A 21,125-nucleotide genomic window follows, 5' to 3' on the forward strand; every position below is an offset into this window, starting at 1 on the left:
AAAGGTTTTTTCTTTTCACATATTTGTTGTGACTTCATTAGACTTGTATGCAGTGTCCAAAGCTATGAAACAGTGGTTAAAATGCTCCAGAACTATTGAGCTATAGTGCTCATGCAGGAGAGAAAGGTTTGAATCTAGAATATGGCTCATCATGCAACAATGGTTCAGAATAGCTCAGAAATGTTCATCTCAACTATCTCTGTTAAAGGTGCATTCAGTAAATCTTTAGTTAGTGTTAAATTATAATCACTGGCTTCTTGTAATGGCTGTATGCGAGTCGATTTCCGGCGGAAGAGTGACCTCTTATCCGTCACATGATATATTGACAAACGCTGAAGTGCAAAACAAAACACTAGAAGTAAATAACAAGTATTTCTAAAGAGAAATGTGAGGAGCTTGAGTTTGTTGAGCTTACGTTACTCATACATCCTGTCATGCGTCGAGTCAAAGCAAGAGTCACTCTTCCTGCCGGAACTAGATTTGTGTACGGCCGTTATCGGAAGGCAGTGATTATAGTTTATGAAGTTGGATGTGGATATTTTTCTTACAAAAACAAATCACTTCAAAAAGCCTTTATTAACTCTCTGTAGCCACATGGATTACTTTTATGATGGATGGATGCACTTTTTTGGGCTACAAAAAACAAGGGCCATTCACTCCCATTATAAAGCTTGGAAGAGCCAGGATATTTTTTTAATATAACTCTGAGTGTGTTTGGCTGAAAGAAGAAAGTCATTTACACCTAGGATGGCTTGAGGGTGAGGAAAATATGGGATAATGTCATTTTCGGGTGTACTTACTCTTTAAGAATCAATAGTGGTTTACAAAAATGAGGATCAATTAAAAATCGAGAAATTGATCGTTTCTTACCCAGCCATACTGCAGCATATAGAACATATTGGCTTCTTGAACAGATCCTTTGGCTATGGGATAGCTGCAGGTAATAGACCAATTTAACGCACATAATGAGGGTTGCCATGTGTTGTAGTGAACATTGGATTCTAGCAAATTGGTGGAAATGGGTTGGTACGAATTACAAGGGTGTTTGTAGGGAGATCCGACATCCCTAATTAAGGATTGAAATACGCAGGTGTGAACAGTTAACGGTTTTATTCCTACATATGGAACATTTCAACACCATTTTAAAACAGTATTTCAGTAACCAAAAAAGTTACGATTACAAGAAAGTGTGTATTTTCAGAAGCTTGTGAAAAGGACGGGAAATTAACCATAGCAAAGCAACTGATGAAATTTAGCTCTGTAGCTAATTCTGGGGTAATATTTTATGGTCCACCGTCCCTGTCAAATAAAGAATAAATAAATAAATAAATAGCAACTGTTTGCTACTTGAGCATCAGTATCAGATTGTACACAGACAAAAAAGAACTATCATTATTTATGACTTCTAAAATTACTAAGGAATTAAATTGGTTAAAATTGTAATAAAATTATTAGGATTTTATATATATTAGGGGTGTCCCTAAGGATGACTAAGGATTTTCACATTCAAATCAGAATTGTCGAATCTTTCTATGCTCGACTGATAGTCGAATCATCTATGTGTGTGTGTGTGTGTTGGGAGGGGCACGAAACTAGTCAGCAGGAGGGTAAACTATTTTTATTTTCCTTTACACACTGCACACAGCAACAACTTTTAAATAAAGCGACCAAAACTGCCTGCCCACTGACAGACGAACTGACTGGCCTTCTTATTGAGGTTTAAATAAAAGGTAATGTGGTGGATTTCCCATAACATTTTATAGCCGAGATCGAAATACAGAACATCACACAAATATCTAAAAGAAAATTTTGATAAATAAACCTAAAAAAAATACCTGGCTAGAGAGGAAAAACACACTTTGAGTGTGTTTACATGCACGTTCTTAAGCTGATTATAGGGGGTCGCACACCACATTACATACGCGCAAGCTCAATTTTGAATCGACTTCTGACCGAAGAGCTGCACGATGGGTGTCTCTTGTAGCACAGGGTGAAATCAGAACATTGACAATTTGAGGGAAATATAATATACATTTAATATAAAACCTTGAAATGGCGCTCTGTGGCGCCGCAGGATTTTAAACAACTTCCTGATTCGCCGCGGACAGGCACCGAATGCCGCCGCCGGTGTGTGTACACTCATTGAAAACAATGTGTTCGAGTTTTAAAGACGTGGCGTGGTGGTGAGCTTCGCGTCCCGAAGCTCAGCGCCCTTAAAGGGGTCGCACGCCCGTGAAGATTTGACTGTGAGATCGGTAGTTGAATCCGACTCCGCACATCGAATCTAAATATATTTAATATATACAGTCTTGTTCAAAATAATAGCAGTACAATGTGACTAACCAGAATAATCAAGGTTTTTAGTATATTTTTTATTGCTACGTGGCAAACAAGTTACCAGTAGGTTCAGTAGATTGTCAGAAAACAAACAAGACCCAGCATTCATGATATGCACGCTCTTAAGGCTGTGCAATTGGGCAATTAGTTGAAAGGGGTGTGTTCAAAAAAATAGCAGTGTCTACCTTTGACTGTACAAACTCAAAACTATTTTGTACAAACATTTTTTTTTTCTGGGATTTAGCAATCCTGTGAATCACTAAACTAATATTTAGTTGTATGACCACAGTTTTTTAAAACTGCTTGACATCTGTGTGGCATGGAGTCAACCAACTTGTGGCACCTCTCAGCTGTTATTCCACTCCATGATTCTTTAACAACATTCCACAATTCATTCACATTTCTTGGTTTTGCTTCAGAAACAGCATTTTTGATATCACCCCACAAGTTCTCAATTGGATTAAGGTCTGGAGATTGGGCTGGCCACTCCATAACATTAATTTTGTTGGTTTGGAACCAAGACTTTGCCCGTTTACACGTGTTTGTTTTGGGTCATTGTCCTTTTGAAACAACCGTTTCAAGGGCATGTCCTCTTCAGCATAGGGCAACATGACCTCTTCAAGTATTTTAACATATGCAAACTGATCCATGATCCCTGGTATGCGATAAATAGGCCCAACACCATAGTAGTAGAAACATGCCCATATCATGATGCTTGCACCTCCATGCTTCACTGTCTTCACTGTGTACTGTGGCTTGAATTCAGAGTTTGGGGGTCGTCTCACAAACTGCCTGTGGCCCTTGGACCCAAAAAGAACAATTTTACTCTCATCAGTCCACAAAATGTTCCTCCATTTCTCTTTAGGCCAGTTGATGTGTTCTTTGGCAAATTGTAACCTCTTCTGCACATGCCTTTTTTTTAACAGAGGGACTTTGCGGGGGATTTTTGAAAATAGATTAGCTTCACACAAACGTCTTCTAACTGTCACAGTACTTACAGGTAACTCCAGACTGTCTTTGATCATCCTGGAGGTGATCATTGGCTGAGCCTTTGCCATTCTGGTTATTCTTCTATCCATTTTGATGGTTGTCTTCCGTTTTCTCCAACGTCTCTCTGGTTTTGCTCTCCATTTTAAGGCATTGGAGATCAATTTAGCTGAACAGCCTATCATTTTTTGCACCTCTTTATAGGTTTTCCCCTCTCTAATCAACTTTTTAATCAAAGTACGCTGTTCTTCTGAACAATGTCTTGAACGACCTATTTTCCTCAGCTTTCAAATGCATGTTCAACAAGTGTTGGCTTCATCCTTAAATAGGGGCCACCTGATTCACACCTGTTTCTTCACAAAATTGATGACCTCAGTGATTGAATGCCACACTGCTATTTTTTGGAACACACCAAAATAATTTCTGAAGGATCATGTGACACTGAAGACTGGAGTAACCATCCTGAAAACTTAGCTTTGCATCACAGAAAAAAAATGATAATTTAAAGTACAATAAACTGAAAACCAATCATTTTAAATTGTAATAATATATCACAATATTAAAAAAAAAAATCTGTAATTTTGATCAAATAAATGCAGGCTTGATGAGCAGAAGAAACTTCTTTCAAAAACATTACAAATAGTAATGTGTCCAAACTTTGGCCTGTACTGACAAAATTACACAAAAAGTATTTGATAAATTAAGAAAAACAAACAAACAAGCAGAACCCACCTTGGTGCTAGCCACACCAATTTCTGGGCCAGCGTTGATGTGAACGCCACAGTCTGTCTCTCTGGAGATGGAGCTGCCCACAGTGTTGGTGATGCCGACCGTCAGAGCGCCTCTCTCCTTACAGTAGCGCAGAGCCAACAGGCTGTCTGCCGTCTCTCCTGAACACACACATCAGAGTTCAGATGCATGCCTTTTCTCAAAAACTCTCACTCTCACACACAAGCTAACCTGACTGACTGATGAAAAAGCACACATCATCTCGAAAGACAGGCGTGTTTCGATCCAGGAAATCACTGGCCAGCTCCACCATGACAGGAAGTTCAGTCAGTTCTTCCAGGACCTGACGAGTCTAAGCAGGAAACAGAACCAGCAAGAACCATCATTAATCAGACATGACAATAAAATAAAAATAAATGTGATATGACAAATAAAATGTCTATCAAATAATGTTTTTGACTTAATGACAGCCTTTTTCACAATAAGTTTCCATTATTTTTGGTGAAATTTCACAAGCAAAACGGGTTTATTCCACATCAGGTCTAATATTCTGCACTTCCCCATCTTTCAAAAGCAGCCCATCTACATACCATTATACTGTTTTTGAAGTTTAGTGTCAGATGATCTTTTCAAAATGAGAAGTTAAAAATAAATGTTACAAACATTTTTTCATAGCATCCTAATATGACCCTATTTAAAAGCTGGACTTAAACTTATACATGTCTCTGTGGCCGCTTTCCACCTGACATAATCATGCGCTTCATATCCGGACAGTCGTCTGCTGGATTGCATTGTCCCCTTGGATTCCAAGTCTCCAATGTGATCGGATTCAAATATTTCAAAATGATTTCTGTCATATAACAGGCAATAAATAAGAAATCTAGTCTATTGCGTTTTTCCCATTTAGAAGCTGTCTGTGAAGATTCAGCAAAGATGGAAAAAATCACGCACAGAGAAAGGCACATGCTATAACACTTTTTCATATACGGTTTTTGACATTTGTTTAACAATTTGGACAAATAATTTATAAGCCAGTACTGTTAAAAAAAAATCCAATAAAGATGGAGAAAGGTGGAGAGTCTAGACGGAGAAAAAGAAAATCATCAAACCGTACCGGTCGGTTGCACTGCCGTTGATCTCAAATCTGTCGACGCATCTAACTTATAGTTTGTTGAAAATATCAACATGTAAAACAGTTTTGCAAATGTATGCTTCTGTCAATGGATACACAAGCTGGGTCCCCAATAATACATTACAATAGCAATAATCGATATCGTCACGCGTCAGGACAAAACCATCAAACCGTGGATATAACAATCAATCTGTGTAAGCTCTGTGAGAGTCTTACATACTACGCAGAATTCACGTGCGACATGTAAACAATGAACCAAAACTGTGAACCTAAAACCATGAGACAAACTGAACCGTAAGCAATTTACTGTTACACCCCTAATATTGGCATTTCAGCCATTTGAGATATATTGGTTGCTCAAATCAAAGGTTTTCATGTACGAATTAGCATGTATGTTCAATGTTGTTAAAATCAGTCCATGACTAGCTCCAAATATTATGTCAAAATTTGCCTTCAGCACTACATCCATTTGCTGGAACGCCCAAAGTAATGTCAGGTGTGAAGTGGGCATGAGTTTGTTTGTTTAATGATGTACATACTGCAACTCCAGCATGGTAACTGGTCCCACAGGCGATCATGATGAGCCTTCGACATCTCTGGATCTCTTTAATGTGATCTTTCAGCCCTCCCAAGGTCACTGCACGCACAAACACACACACACACACACACACACACATGTTAAGAAAATCCAGTATACAAGTAGGAAATCCATGAATAATCAGCTATTTCTAGTAAACTTGCTACTAATCATTCAACTGAAATCTGACTCATTTCAGAGTCATGAAGTCTGCTCATGAGTCCTGTAAAGGACAAGAAGGCATTTTACTTTAAAATAAATAAATAAATCTCAAGTGTTATCTGGTAAATGTTTGGAAATAAACATTCATTCCAGTTAAATCCATGTAATTCTTTCTAAGAAACTGTAAATTCCCATGTAACTGTAAAGACCCATGTCTGGTCTGAAAATGATTTACTGATCCGAGCACAGCTGGGCTCACCTGTGTTGTTCTCAAAGTTAACTCGTCCTCTCATGGTGTTGACCACTGACTCTGGCTGCTCAAAGATCTCCTTCTGCATGAAGGAACTGAAGTTTCCTGTTTTTAAAGAAGAACCAGAGTGATGTTAGCTGGTGGTAAATTACATTAGTATATATATATATATATATGAATACTGTGGTGAAGCATTAAACAGAGCTCATTTGGTTGTGTGAAGCAAGTCATATTTTTAAAGAAATATCATCTGGAACTGATCTAGTCTCAAATGGCATCCAGGAAGCATTATAAGCAATGATTGAAAACTCATTATTATAAATGGCAGATTACAGACAGTCTCTTTGACAGGATTAAGAGATTTTAGCCACTGACACCAGTCAAAAGCAAAACCCTTAATTTTCCGCTCAATTACAAACTCTTCATTAATTATTGTCTCACAAAATCATTGCAAAACACAGCAGGAATGTGAGAATAACTTTGAGGGAATGCTATACCCTGAATTTAGGTCATGAGAATAGTTTTCTTTTTTTCACAATAAGTCAGATGAAATGTAGGGGGGTGAGAAGAAATGGGGGACGGAGTGGATGGAGGAGGAGAAAAAAAGGAGGAGAAAACAAAGCAGTGCACATCTGAACTGACGCACTCCCCTCTGGTGGACGAGAGCAAGTTGCACATTTGTTCTCTGACTCCACAAGCACAACAAGCTCAACATGGTCTGCTACGTAATCTCGGCCTCAATCCAAAGTCAACCAGAATGCTCAACTGCAATGTCACTTCCAGAAGCCAGGGTGTGCACAGGTTTTCATCAATTCACTTAAAAGGTAGAGTAGTTTCCCTGTAGTAAAAAAAAGTTTACTACAGACTTTGTACTGGAACTAAAGCTGCTTTTCGACATGCAAGAGCAGTACTCACTGACAGGAACTACCTGGACACAGACATCTAGTCAAGTCAACGTTATTTATATAGCGCTTTTACAATGACGATTGTTTCAAAGCAGCTTCACAGTGTTCAACAGGACAATACTGCAACAAAATTGTATTCAGCTGTACGGTTGTTCTGGAGAAAACGGATCATATGATCAATTTATCATATAGTGACAATGTGGGCAGATCAGTGATATAGTTGATACAGTTAATTATTTTTATTTGTATATTTAGTTGAAAACTTAGATTGAAATGTTAGTGTCCCCAACTGAGCAAGCCAAGCCAAAGGCGACAGTGGCAAGGAACCAAAACTCCATCAGGGCATGATGGAGAAAAATAAACCTTGGGAGATAACCCAGACTCAGTTGGGGTGCCAGTTCTCCTCTGGCCTATTAACACACCGTGTATGATTATTATTCTGGCAACCTTACAGGTCAGAAATCATATTAGATCGGAATATTCGAAAGTTCAGGAAACATCTAAAGAGGAACCTCAGCAGTACACAACCACAACCTTCTGTTGTGTTTTCATCATTTTTCCAACAACAGCTTTCTGAAACAAGCAGCTTAATGCAAATCAGATGTTATAAATGACAGTTTAAATAACATCACCACATCTAAAATGTCAGAAAGGTATAAAATAAAGAATTACCACTGTAAAACATCCGGCACAATTTGTGCTTGTGTAGGTGTATCATATGTATTTTATGACTTATTATAGGTCTTCTGAGTCACAACAGGGAAGTAAAGACTATTACAACTTTCGTTATATGCAGACTCAGAGTCTGACTTTAAATCAAAATGTACAGTATATTTTAATACAAGTGCACAAGATATGAATGACCCATTCCCAGACATTTCTAAGATGCACATATTTTCAAGTAATATTAAACCTGCACTATGTAATTTTTCCATCTGCTAGAGGGCGCCTATTCAACCAAAGGTGTAGTTTGATGACGGCAAGTTTGAGCGCAGAATCCTCGGACATGTGGTCTTCACCTGTGGACCAGTGGAAAAGAATCGGGATAGGACTCATGTTCATGGATGCCACTATTGACGTTACTGTAGTATGAAGCAGAGCAGGACCGAGTGTTGAGGAGCTGAGCACGGCCGCTGAAGCGATTGTAACACAAACACACGCCTCGAGAGCAGCAGGCCTTTTATTATGACGGGACAAGTTGCCGGCACCATTTCCGCTTTTCCGTTCATGAATATGCGGTAACTCAGCTCTGTTTATCATATTAGATACTTTTGACTGTGTTCAAAATGATGTTATGACGTTACTCTGTGTGTTCGCTTAGCGGCTGCTGTGACATGTTCACACTGCTAAGAGTAAAGTGTTTTTAAAATAAAACCGGAAACGGAGGGTAACGCAGATATGACGCAATTGGCAGGCAACTGCCTCAGGCGTCCCGGCTCCTTGGTTAAAATAGCAATTTCCTCACAATTTAAAATAGTTGGAAACATTTGGGATATTGTAAGAACTCAACTGAACAAAATATATAATACTTGGCTGGTGGTTTTTGGCTATTTTACCTCAAACATACTACATACTGCACCTTTAAATTGGAAATAAATTAAAGATCCATCTTCGACTGTCAAAGAATTTCAGGTGTAAGGCCATTTTAAGTGTTATTTTTTGTTTCTGATTACATTTTCATGTTTAGATTAAATTTTAATAAATCAAAAAGGATGACTAATCTGTTGAATTCATAAAAAAAATATTTAACAATTTATTAAAATTGTAACAATAATCATGCCCTATGAAACATGTTTTATTTTATTGGTCTGTCTGATTTAATGATCCAGTTTTATACTTTAACACAAATGTATGTTATTATCAAAAACAATGATAATCAAATACGTATAAATCTTTAACAATTTAATTAATCTTTTAAACAGTTTTTTCCCATGTTGACAAACAAAGTGCTGCACAAGTGCTTCCCATTAAAATTAAAACATAATATAGAATGTCATATTCCTTATTATGTTTTGTGCAAGGAAATCCACGAATTTCACACGCACACTACCTAGATTTACTCTTGTTACAATAATGCTTTCTCAATATTTTGCAGTATAATAACTACATTTTTTTTGTTTGTTTAATAAACATGGGAGTTAGAAGTATGACAATTAAAAGAGCAAGGAACAAGAGTGCAATGAAACAAAGACCTCCTAGAACTCATTTACTTAAAACAAGAGAAACTAATCTCAATTTCAGGAGCATTTCATCATTTTTACACATAAGGAACTTTAGTTTATGTAGAGGAAAAGGTCTGATTTCAGATTTGTTTGCAATAGTTGTACCATAAGTTAAGTTGTCATATGAAACCGGTATGTTTCCTGAGGCAATGCCACAAATCAATGTTTGAGCACACGCTTTTTTAAAGTTTCATATGGCAGGCATAAATGAGAAAGAGCTGTATTTTGTTTGTCCTTAAAGGGGCTGTTCCGTGTTTTTTTTCTAGGCTTAGTTGTGTTTATGGGGCACAGTTTAATATTTTTTAAATGCCATACTTTTCTTATATTTTACCTTTATTCCACACCGCTGTCTCCACTGTCCTTTGAGCGGCTTGTTTGCTTCCTGATTCTATGAAGCCCATCCCTCCGAAAAACGCAATGGTCTTAGATTGGTTAGATGGCCAAATGTAGTTTCCTGTATTTTTATTGGCTGAAGTGCTAAGCACAGGTTGTCCGGAAACGGCACATCCCTTACCATTACCGGCAGAAGTCACAGTGTTTATGTTAATACCAAGGGTTTATAATGTTACCAACTCAGGAAGAAGCTTGTTGTAGTCCAAAACCAGCCGTTTTTGTAGGCAATAAACTGCCATAACTTTAAAAGACAATATCTCCATTTGCATTGCACTTTCAGCGCTGTAACTTTGCAGATACTGTTTATGCTCAAGCAGCATTACACACTAACTAAAGTTAAAAAAGTGATATTGCATGCAACCACCCCTTTAAACAATGAAAAAATGTTTTAGCCCTGCAATCTTAATGTGGGTCACAGGGTGTGGTTGGTTGAAATTCAATTGTGTATTTCTCCCAAGACAGTTCTGAATAACCAGTTTAATCACATCTTCAATTTCTAAAAAAAAAAAACACCACTCAGTCACGTCAGACGAGTAACCTCAGACTTTAGAGGGGGAATATGTCAACAAAATGAAGAATGCTTCAAACATAGCAAATAATTAGCATTAAACAGAGAGATTGCATGTGTGCATGTCAGTTCATGATTGTTCTCATATAACCGGACTGTTGACTGTAGTGCAACGTGCAAATGACAATGTGCAAATAAGAATAAAAAAATTCCACTGAAAATTACAGTTAGACCTAGTTGAAAAAGATGAAAAGCACTGATTATTTCATTTGCATCTTTGTTCTATTGTATTTGTGCTACTGTTTGAAATGTAATTATTTCAGACAGTTTTACTTGTAAGTTTCTATTAGTTAGTAGTTTTAGCTATGGTATCAAAAACAATAATTTTATTTATTTATCACTTTTTTGTGGTGGGGCCTTAAAATTGTACCGTTGAATTAATTGAATTGAAAATCAAGAACTGAATCAAAAGATCTTGTGAATCAGAATTGAATCGGGACATCAATACCCAGCACTAAGAAATGTTTTTTTCTTTCTTGAGAAGTGACATGAACCTTGCACACAACGTTAAATCTATAGTACTTCCTCTGAAAATTATATAATAATTTGATCCAGTTTGGATATACAGTCCCCTCCAAAAGTATTGGAACAGTGAGGACTATTCCTTTATTTTTTCTGTAGACTGAAAACATTTGGGTTTGACATCAAACAATTTAGACAAAAGATCAACATTTCAGCTTTTATTTCCAGGTATTTACATCTGGATCTGATACACAACTTGGAAGATATAACCTTTTGTTTGAACCCACCCATTTCTCATGTGACCAAAAGTATTGGAACAGATTAATTTAAAATAGATTAAAGTGAATAAGACTTAATATTTAGTTGAAAATCCTTTGCTTGCAATAACTGCATCAAGCCTATGACCCATTGACTTCACCAAACTTTTGCATTCTTCTTTTGTAATGCTTTTCCAGGCTTCCACTGCAGGCCTCTTTCAGTTGTTGTTTGTTTTGGGGGGTTACTCCCTTCAGTCTCTTTTTTAGCAGGTAAAATGCATGCTCTGTAGAGTTTAAGTCTGGAGATTGACTTGGCCAGTCAAAAATCTTCCACTTTTTGCCCATGATGAACTCCTTTGTTGCTTTGGCACTGTGTTTTGGGTCATTATCTTGCTGCATGATGAAGGATCTCCAAAATAGTTTGGTTGCATTTTTCTGTAAATTGGCAAACAAAAATTCTGTACACTTCAGAGTTCATTTTGCTGCTGCCATCATGTGTTACATCATCAATGAAGATTAATGAGCCCGTCCCAGAAGAAGCCATGCAAGCCCAAGCCATGACATTACCTCCACCGTGTTTCACAGATAAGCTTGTATGTTTGGGGTCATGAGCAGATCCTTTTTTTCTCCAAACTTTAGCCTTTCCATCACTTTGGTAGAGGTTAATCTTTGTCTCATCAGTCCACAAAACTTTGCCCCAGAATGTTTGAGGCTTGTCTCTGTAGTTTTTGGCAAATTCCAGCCTGGCCTTCTTATTCTTCTTGCTAATGAGAGGGTCGCATCTTCTGGTGTAGCCTCTGTACTTTTGTTCATGAAGTCTTCTGCGGACAGTAGACTGTGATACCTTAACTCCTGCCCTCTTGAGATTGTTGCTGATGTCACTAACAGTTGTTTTAGGGTCTTTCTTTACAGCTCTCACAATGTTTGTGTCGTCAACAGCTGATGTTTTTCTTGGTCTACCCATTCGAGGTCTGTTACTTAGTACACCAGTGGTTTCTTTCTTCTTCAGGACATTCCAAATGGTTGTACTTGCTATGGTCAATGTTTGTGCAATGGCTCTGATTGATTTTCCATCTTCTCTCAGCTTCACAATTGCTTGTTTTTCACCCATAGACAGCTCTCTGGTTTTCATGTCGGTTACACGTCTAACTATAAATGCAGTCTGCACAGGAAAAACCCAAATCTGAAACTGAGTGCAGACATTTAGTGCTATTTATTGTTTGAATAATCAATGTAATAGGATATAGGACACACCAGGGCAACAAAACACACCTGTCAGTCACATTTTCCAATACTTTTGGTCACATGAGAAATGGGTGGGTTCAAACAAAAGGTTATATCTTCCAAGTTGTGTATCAGATCCAGATGTAAATACCTGGAAATAAAAGCTGAAATGTTGATCTTTTGCCTCATAAATTGTTTGATGTCAAACCCAAATGTTTTCAGTCTACAGAAAAAATAAAGGAATAGTCCTCACTGTTCCAATACTTTTGGAGGGGACTGTACATGGTTTATATACATCCATTTTTCTCAGGAGAAAAAGAATGGCTCACTAACTAATGCTGTAAACTATACGGGAACCCTGTAAAAACCTATTAAAGGTTGAAATGATTTATGTATAAACATTTTGATTGCAAGCAGCTTATATAATAATAATAATAATAAAAAATTTAAGTTTTTTTTTATAACATTAAAGCTTCCTCTCTAGAGTTATTTTACTTGGTTGATTAACAATTTATGGTTATTGAATAGCTTTTTTGAGGAAAATGTAACGTTTTTCTGCAGTTGAAACACTGATTGAGTGATTACATGAGACATGATACAGTTCGGTGAGTTCTACTGTCTTTCAATATACAATAGTAGAACAGAGGAAGAGCCTAGCAATCAGGTAGGGACTGGTGATTTCAATCAACTCCTGCCATTTTTCTGTACAACATGCATCTGTCATTACCCTTCATGATCTGCTGCAGTTCCATCTGAAGGGTCTGGATGGCGCGGGCCGGATGGTCTCCAGCGGTGCGCTTAATTCGATGAATGGAGAGACGGCCATCACTCACTGCCGCAATATCATCATCCTCGAGGAAGATGACCTGATTGGTGTGCTCGATGACAGCACTGCAGGAACAAAAGGATATGGCTTTCATGAAAATCCAGATGGCGCAGGCTGATAGGTCTTGATGAGTTTGCTGCTCAACATTAAAAAAAGTAGGTCAATGCTGATGTAGCAGTTTACAGAGTCCCTCCACCTTCCCCAGCTCCACTTGCATAGATCTGATATTTTCTAAATAGAGCCGATGAGAACCAGTGAGGTTCATTCTTGTGTTACGCAGCATGTTTGAGCTTCAGCAAGAACCAATGAGGTTTGTTCTCACACGTCAAGCAGGTTCGGTTGAGCTTCTGTTTATGTTTGCTGATCAACGTTAATATGTGAATAAAAGCCTAAATTCAATCTGTTCATCATATAAAGTGATCGTGTCTCTAAACTAAACTGCTCAATTCATATGGATTAGTTTCACAATCTCTTTATGAACTTTTTGAAGCCTCAAAGTGGTAATTGTGTAGCTGTCAATGGAGGGAGAGAAAGGTCTTCGATTTTATCAAAAAGATCTTAATTTGTATTCTGAAGATGAACAAAAGTCTTACAGGTTTGGAATGTCATGAGAGTGAGTAATTAATCACATAATTTACATTTTTGGGTGAACTATCTCTTTTACAATGTTTATACCCATTACCATGCTAAACTCTTCCGAGAGTTGTCATTTATTAATTTAAACCCCTATTCTGTTTAAAATGTATTCCAGTGTGCTTGATAAACACCAGTGCAAACAAATAAAATCTTATTAACAATGCACAATATATGGATTAAACCAACAAAGAAACCGAATGGATAAGACGAAATATAAAGGAATGGACCTGGCATCAGATGCAAAGTAGTATTCCACAGCTTTCTCATCCACAGGAAAGAGACACGTGTCCTGGTCCATCCTGGGCAGAGTGCTGCAGCTCTTTTTATCTTTACCAGCTACATAAAAGATACAAATAACAGTATCATTCATTATAGCATAACATAACAGGGGAATTTAACAGAAACGTCCATTGAAGTAGGATACTGCATGAAACCGAGTTATGCATGACAACATACTCAAAAATGCATATTGTGCATGTCATGTTTTTGCCACTATATGAATGCTTATTAATCTGTAATACATTTTCCTTCATTTTTAGGCTTCTGCAATTCTGCACCAACATTTGAAAGAACATAACTTCCATTGGACAGAGATTGTGCTGAATGCAGTGTGAGGTCATTGTGCCTTATGAAAAAAGTGTGGCAAAGTGTGCAAACTCACAGGAGCGGTACAGGATGGGGATGTGATCCGTTGACAGCTTGTGGTCACTTCTTACTCCAATCAGTAATGGACCGCCTCTCCTGGATGGATGGACAGAAACATCAGTTTGAGAAGTTAAAAATCTGTTTGGCTGATTTGATTTTGGTCATCATTGATGACAGTAAATCGATTTTTAATTATTGTATTTGTTAACTCATTCAACCACGTCAGTTCAAACTAGTTTAAAAACAAAACAGTTTAAAAGGTGTTAATTGTGTTTGAACTTAAGCTTATGTCTAAAAAAGTGTGAGCAAAGATAATTTGCTGCTGGGCTCTGCATTGGCCCTCAACAGGTGTTGACATTGCATTTTTCTAGGAAAGGCATTTCACTTGTTGTGCTCTGATATTTACATTCTGGTAACACTTTACAATAGTGCAGCATTAGTTAAAGTATTAACTAAAATGGAGCAATTCATTTGTAACAGTATTTATTCTTTTTCGCTAATAAAAATTAATTGTTATTTCATGTTAGCTTAAATCCATTAAATAAATGTTAACGTTTTTTTTTTTAATTAATTAATTAAGGCCTCACTTTATATTAGGTGGCCTTAACTGCTATGTACTTACATCAAAAAATAAGTACAATGTACTTACTGTGTTCAAATTGTATTGCAAAACACCTTTGCTGATACTGAGGTGAGATACGGTTAGAGTTAGAGACAGGTGTGGTGGTGATGGGTTTGGTTTAAGGGAAGTGCCAACTGTGTAATTACAAATGTAACTACAGAAATTAATTACAGATGTAATTACATGCAGGTATTTTTTAAAATGTAAGTACAATGTAAAAACATGTATGTACACAATAAGTGCATTGTATCAAATGATTAATTACAATGTTAGTACACATCTTGTCATATCCAGAAAAAGAGAAAAGTCTCTCTCTCTCTCTCTCTCTCTCTCTATATCTATATCTATATCTATATCTATATATATATATATATATATATATATATATATATATATATATATATTATATGAACCATATACATCCATACAGTCACAGCAGAGCCGAAGCACAACCAAAACCATGTTATTCTGCACAATGTATGCAGTTTTGTTTTTAACTGCTAGAGGGCCAAAATATACATGGTGTACCTTTAAAAAATACAACTAGGTTTTTTTTTTTTATGTTAAAATATAAAAATCATAATCATAAATAACATCAACTATAATAAATATTTAGATATTTAAAAATATTAAAAATATTTTTCACCATTAGGTCAAGCAAAATAATATGTTTTTCCATCCCGGTGGGGAATTCAACCTGAATGCACACTGACTCATGGGGACTTGTGTCACTATGGGGACCTAAACTCAGGTCCCCCTGAGGAAACAAGCTTATAAATCCTAGATTTTTTTTTTTTTTTTTTTGAAATCGTAAAAATACAGAAAGTTGTGTGTGTCTATGAAAAGTCCAAACAAAGATAGTGAATCAGACATGCGTGCGTGTGTGTATGTGTATGTTAAGCACATACAGGATGTTGACTTAAAGGGATAGTTCACCCAAAAATATAAATTCTGTAATCATTTACTCACACTCAAGTTGTTCCAAACCTGTACGAGTTTATTTGTTCAGCTGAACACAAAGGAAAATATTTGGAAGAATGTTATAACCAAGCAGATTGAATGCCATAGTATTTTTTTGCCACTATGGTAGTAAATGGGGGGTGAGATCTGTTTGGTTAATAACACTCTTCCAAATAGTTTCCTTTTTGCTCCTCAGAACAACTGGAGCGTGACTAAATGATGACAGAATTTTCATTTTTGGGTGAACTATCCCTTTAAATATATAAAGTTGATATTACCTGCTGCCCACTGCCTCTCCCGGATAGTGCACACTTTTGAAGACAAGGGCAAAAGCTCCTTCCTAAATAGAGAAGGCATTTATTACCACATCATTCCCATTACTCATGACCTTCAGATCCTCTCTTGTCAAGGTGACAGAACAGGTGTTTACTAGTTGCTGGGTGACTTGTTCCACGAGGGTGGCGAAGGTGATGTCGCTCTCCCGGTTGTCATACATGTACTTCATCAGCTTAGCGATGGTCTCTGTATCAGTCTCAGATTCAAACTCATAACCTTTACTCTCCTGTACACATAAAAACAGAAGTGGTCAAATATTAGACATGTTGTTTGGATAAATGGTTGGATACAAGATGCCAAAATGTTTTACTTGCCAGAAACTTCTTCAGGTCTTTGTAGTTGGTGATGATCCCATTATGGATGACGATAAACTCTGCAAGCATATCAAATAAATAGTTATAAAATTATCCAAAATATTCTTTCACAGATTTGTTAAACTTTTTGTTGTGAAAAGCAGGCTGTTGGTAACAGACCGTTGTTCTTGTCTGATCTTTGCGGGTGGCTGTTGACAGGGCTGGGGACGCCATGAGTGGCCCATCGAGTGTGAGCGATTCCCAGGTGCACGTCGAACTCCACCTCAAGATCAACATCCTGCTGGACTGCAGACCAGATGTTCAAATACAAACTGCTAATATCACATTTCAAATACACAGAGACCTGATCACACTAGAAAACAGAAATATTCTTTACACAAGTGTACATGCACTTGGCCAATTGTACCCATTATACGACAGAAAATGAAATTTGGTGTCACAAAACATTTATATCCTTTTTCAAAAAGTTTACCTTTTAAAACCTAACTGTCATCCCCCTTTTTGAGCATACATTTGAACTTAAATGGTTGTAATTCACAGATTTGGAGTACAGACCAATGGTATCTTTATAAGGAGTGAAAGCACTTTTTTTTTTTTTTCAAAATTTATTTGGACTTTAAAATGCTAGAAACTCAAAAGCCTCAAGTTCTGATTTTGAAGTCCACAAAAATGAGCCAATTAAAAGGTTTTAAAGTACCATGATAAATGTCAACCCTAGTGAAAACCTATACCAAAATGTATTAAAATATGTTTATTTCATACTAAGTATACTACAAACCATTACCATATTTAATGACATAACATTTAAGACTTACAGATATAAATATTATAATTAAAACAATTTTGGAGTACTTCTTCCTTAATATTAAGCCTAAAATGTGCTTTAATATCACTGTTAGTAAGGACAGTAGGATAAGTTGGACCTCAGCACTATTTCTGGATAACTAAAGAGCATCAAGTACAAAATTAGTTGTAACAATTTAGCAGACTTTAAGTATATCAATTTAGTACTGTATATGGTTATTATATGATTATATGTTTATTATACAAGTCATTTTAAAGGCTTAGGTCTTTGCTTAGGTCTACTTTTATTACCCGGGAAAAATCCAATTACTCCATTTACCGTCAAAATAATCGATGATTAATAATAAAATAATTAGTGACAAGCTCTAATAAAAAATACTTTTACAATATCATGAAATCAAATATGTATTAATCTCACTGTTTTTGTGGATTACACAGCACAAGTGTTTTTTCAAATAATAAACAGTGAAGCAGATTTGTTAAAGTGTTTTTTTTCTTGCAAGAATTGGACTGGATGACATTTTGACTGGTCATTGTCAACATGTTTACAGCCTAATCAACTTCCTCTTAAGCTGTTCATTTGTAAGAGAACACAGACAATAGAAGATTGTTTTATGCATGCTACAGAGCTTCACTCAGCAATGTTGAAAATGTGACACTTGTGATGTGTGCTGACACACATTTCAAAGCACATTAACATGTGAAGTCGAGCTTCTATAAGCATTCTCGTACAGATGTGAAGTGTGTTCTGGGACTGAACCTGCAGACCGAGCACCATTACTTACTATGGATTTTGTCATCCAAGGCCTTCACCTTTCCTGTTTGTTTGATCAGGTGGATGCTCTTGGAGTTTGTTTCCCATTCCTTACCGTTTCCCCCATCAATACCCACACCTGCAGAAAGAAAATGCTATTTCAAGATCAGTGGGTCCTGTTCCAGAAGAACTATGTAAGTGTGTGTGTGTTATCAGTTTTATGAGCCGTTAGTTCCTGACCTGCGGAGTCATAGCCACGGTACTCCAGGCGATGCAGACCTTTGATGAGGACCTCAAGGATCTCACGGCGAGTGCGAGGCACGTGATAATTCAGATAAGCAAAGATTCCTTCAGAGAGAAAACATTTTTTTTCATTATGGACAGAGCAGTGAAACTCTTCTGTTTGTTTGTAAATTCAGCAATTAAAGACACTAGCTAAACTTTACAAAACATGATTTCAGATGTAAATGCTTTAATCGTGATGAATGAAATCTGCTGTGAATCTCGTTCAGCTCACTCACACTTTATTAAAGCTACACTGTGTAACTTTTTTAGTTTATTCATAGCTAAAAACACTGAGTTCTTTCAAAAATATATGTGCTCATTAAAGGGGGGGTGAAATGCTGTTTCATGCATACTGATCTTTTTACACTGTTAAAGACTTGGAATCCCATACTAAACATAGACAAAGTTTCAAAAGTTAAGGTGGACGTTTGATGGGAGTATTTCTTTGTCAAAAATACTACTTCCGGTTAGTCATAAGTTTCGGCAAGTTTTTTGAGATCATGCGTCCCCTTTGACGTTAATGGGGGCGGAATTTCCTTGTATGGGCCTTACGGACAATTCTACCGGAAGCGCGTGAGAGAGAGAGAGAGCGAGGGAGAGAGCGAAAGCAACAGGCTACGCCCATCAAAGCGCTGGCTTGTAGGATGCTAAACAGGTAACATAACAATGTGCTAAACATAACAATGTCACCAAAAAAGTGCGTTTTTGGTTGCCAGACCAAGACAGTCCTGCACAGATTCCCCAAAACCCCGCGTTAAGGCAACAGTGGATGTAATTTGCTTTTCCGGATCAGCAACTGAGTTGCGCGAATGTTTATAGCTGTTCGCTGCATTTCGGTGCCGACTGTTTCATAAACAAGGCCCAGCTCGACGCCGGATTTTCCCAATCGCCTAATGCTGAAGGATGGAGCAGTCCCAACGATAAAGGTCCTAACGTTAGAACCGCAGGCTGTGAGTAAGACTGCTTCAAATGTCTGTGTTTTTGCCTATGCTCATCAAGTAGCCCAAACATGATTACGTATAGTTAATTGATCAATGGAGCATGCGATGTGTAGTGCGTGTACATTTGTTTAGCTGGCCACTATATGTGTAACTTTATGTTTGTGTATTGTAAAAGCACTCCAAACAACAATACACAAAGAGTGGGGAAATATGTTGAACTAAATAAGCGCGCTTCTTCATTCAAATGCGCTACTATTCCGTGTCTTTCTATGTAAACACTAACTTAGCCTGCCGTGCAAAACCAGTCCGCTTACTGTCTACACAAACCACGCGTAAACACACAAACACACGTGCACAACTGCACTTCCCACATGTACACCTTCAAAGACAAAAATACGACGATATAATTCAAGTATAAATATGTAAATAACACAAGACGCTAAGCATATTATATAGTTAGTGTATAACTTGTACCACATAGAGACGTCCTGCTCTAGTCGTTTTTGCTGCTGCTCCTGTTCAACTGCAGCCTCTGGGTCTGATTCCGGATCATAGATGTATGGCTGTATCTGATTAAAAGCCATATTTTTATTTTGAATAAAGTTTTTTTCCCGCTGTTAGGGATGACACAGCTTTACGACGCACTCGACTCAAACACAATAGCAGCGCGCTGCTGCACACGTCATTATTTAGCTCCGCTCACACGATAAGCCCCCACCCGCTCGGCTTTTTTCGGAAAGACTCGGAACAGCGCATCTTTCTTATATAATTATAAAAAAAATAAAGACTTTTCGGAGATATGCAGGATGCAATGCTACTCTGTAGGTACTCAAGATTGACATGACACTGACTGAAACTGAGTGTTTCACCCCCCCTTTAATGTATATTTACTTCTTTCAAGTAATAAACTACTCTCGTAAGTTTATAATATGCCACTGAAAATACATACGGGTGAGGGGTTCGCCATGTTGCCCCTCCATCTTGAAAGTACTTTAGCCAAAGAGGGACATACCCATAAATTCGAGCTTTGCCTTTCGCGTTTTAACACTCGATGGCACCGTGTCGATGTGAAGAGGGGGATTGCCATGTTAATCTTGGACTAAATCAGCCACCGTAGGAGTTAAACCGAAATCAGAATTAAGAGGAACAGAAACTAATATTCACTGGATGGTCATATACCTTTACACCGCTAGATGGGGAAAATATCACACCTTGTAGCTTAAACAGACTCCAAACATGTTCCGTTTTTAATTGTAGTGTCTGTTCTCTAACTGAACTAAATGATATTATTACTATAAAAATGAAAACGCGGTGGCCGAGTGCTGTAACCCATAGCCTCGCCTTGGAGTGGCCTCGTAGGACAGCAAAGCAAGCGCATTTGGATTTGTTGTCTTTTATCCACATGAGCCAAAAATATAGTTTATGGCTTTTCTCAGTCTAAAAGGCACCGACTTCAAAACATTATTTTTTAATTATGATAATTTAAAAAGACATTCATCTTCCCAGCGGTGAAGTACCCCTTTAATATTTAGTAAGGTAGTTGTTAGGTTTTGGAATTAGGTGGGATTAGGGATGTAATATGTTCATGCAGAATAAGGCATTGATATGTGCTTTACTAAAAAACAGCCAACAATATCCTAGTAGAATGCATTCTAATAAGCAACTAGTTAACAGTGAGAAGTTGACCACTTTGAACACTAAAGGGTTACCATTAACATTAACTTATGACTATAGCATTAACAGTAACCTACTTGTTCATCCATATTATACAATAAAATGTAATGACAGGAAATGAAA

General features: G+C 37.2%; 1 protein-coding gene across 1 annotated transcript in view; it reads right to left on the reverse strand.

The window, feature by feature from the left end:
* gfpt1 (glutamine--fructose-6-phosphate transaminase 1) overlaps positions 1 to 21,125 on the reverse strand; it is a 41,302-nt gene that overhangs the window by 14,579 nt on the left and 5,598 nt on the right. Inside the window, exons 2-14 of the mRNA XM_067413050.1 lie at positions 18,343 to 18,450; positions 18,134 to 18,241; positions 16,704 to 16,829; positions 16,545 to 16,603; positions 16,325 to 16,456; positions 16,173 to 16,234; positions 14,329 to 14,408; positions 13,895 to 14,003; positions 12,933 to 13,096; positions 6,184 to 6,279; positions 5,725 to 5,822; positions 4,285 to 4,405; positions 4,057 to 4,214 (exon numbers count right to left, since the gene is read on the reverse strand). Coding sequence (XP_067269151.1) covers positions 4,057 to 4,214; positions 4,285 to 4,405; positions 5,725 to 5,822; positions 6,184 to 6,279; positions 12,933 to 13,096; positions 13,895 to 14,003; positions 14,329 to 14,408; positions 16,173 to 16,234; positions 16,325 to 16,456; positions 16,545 to 16,603; positions 16,704 to 16,829; positions 18,134 to 18,241; positions 18,343 to 18,450 — 1,421 coding nt within the window. The remainder of the gene's footprint in view (positions 1 to 4,056; positions 4,215 to 4,284; positions 4,406 to 5,724; positions 5,823 to 6,183; positions 6,280 to 12,932; positions 13,097 to 13,894; positions 14,004 to 14,328; positions 14,409 to 16,172; positions 16,235 to 16,324; positions 16,457 to 16,544; positions 16,604 to 16,703; positions 16,830 to 18,133; positions 18,242 to 18,342; positions 18,451 to 21,125) is intronic.

The sequence above is a fragment of the Pseudorasbora parva genome, chromosome 13, assembly GCF_024679245.1.
Source record: "Pseudorasbora parva isolate DD20220531a chromosome 13, ASM2467924v1, whole genome shotgun sequence".
NCBI lineage: Eukaryota > Metazoa > Chordata > Actinopteri > Cypriniformes > Gobionidae > Pseudorasbora > Pseudorasbora parva.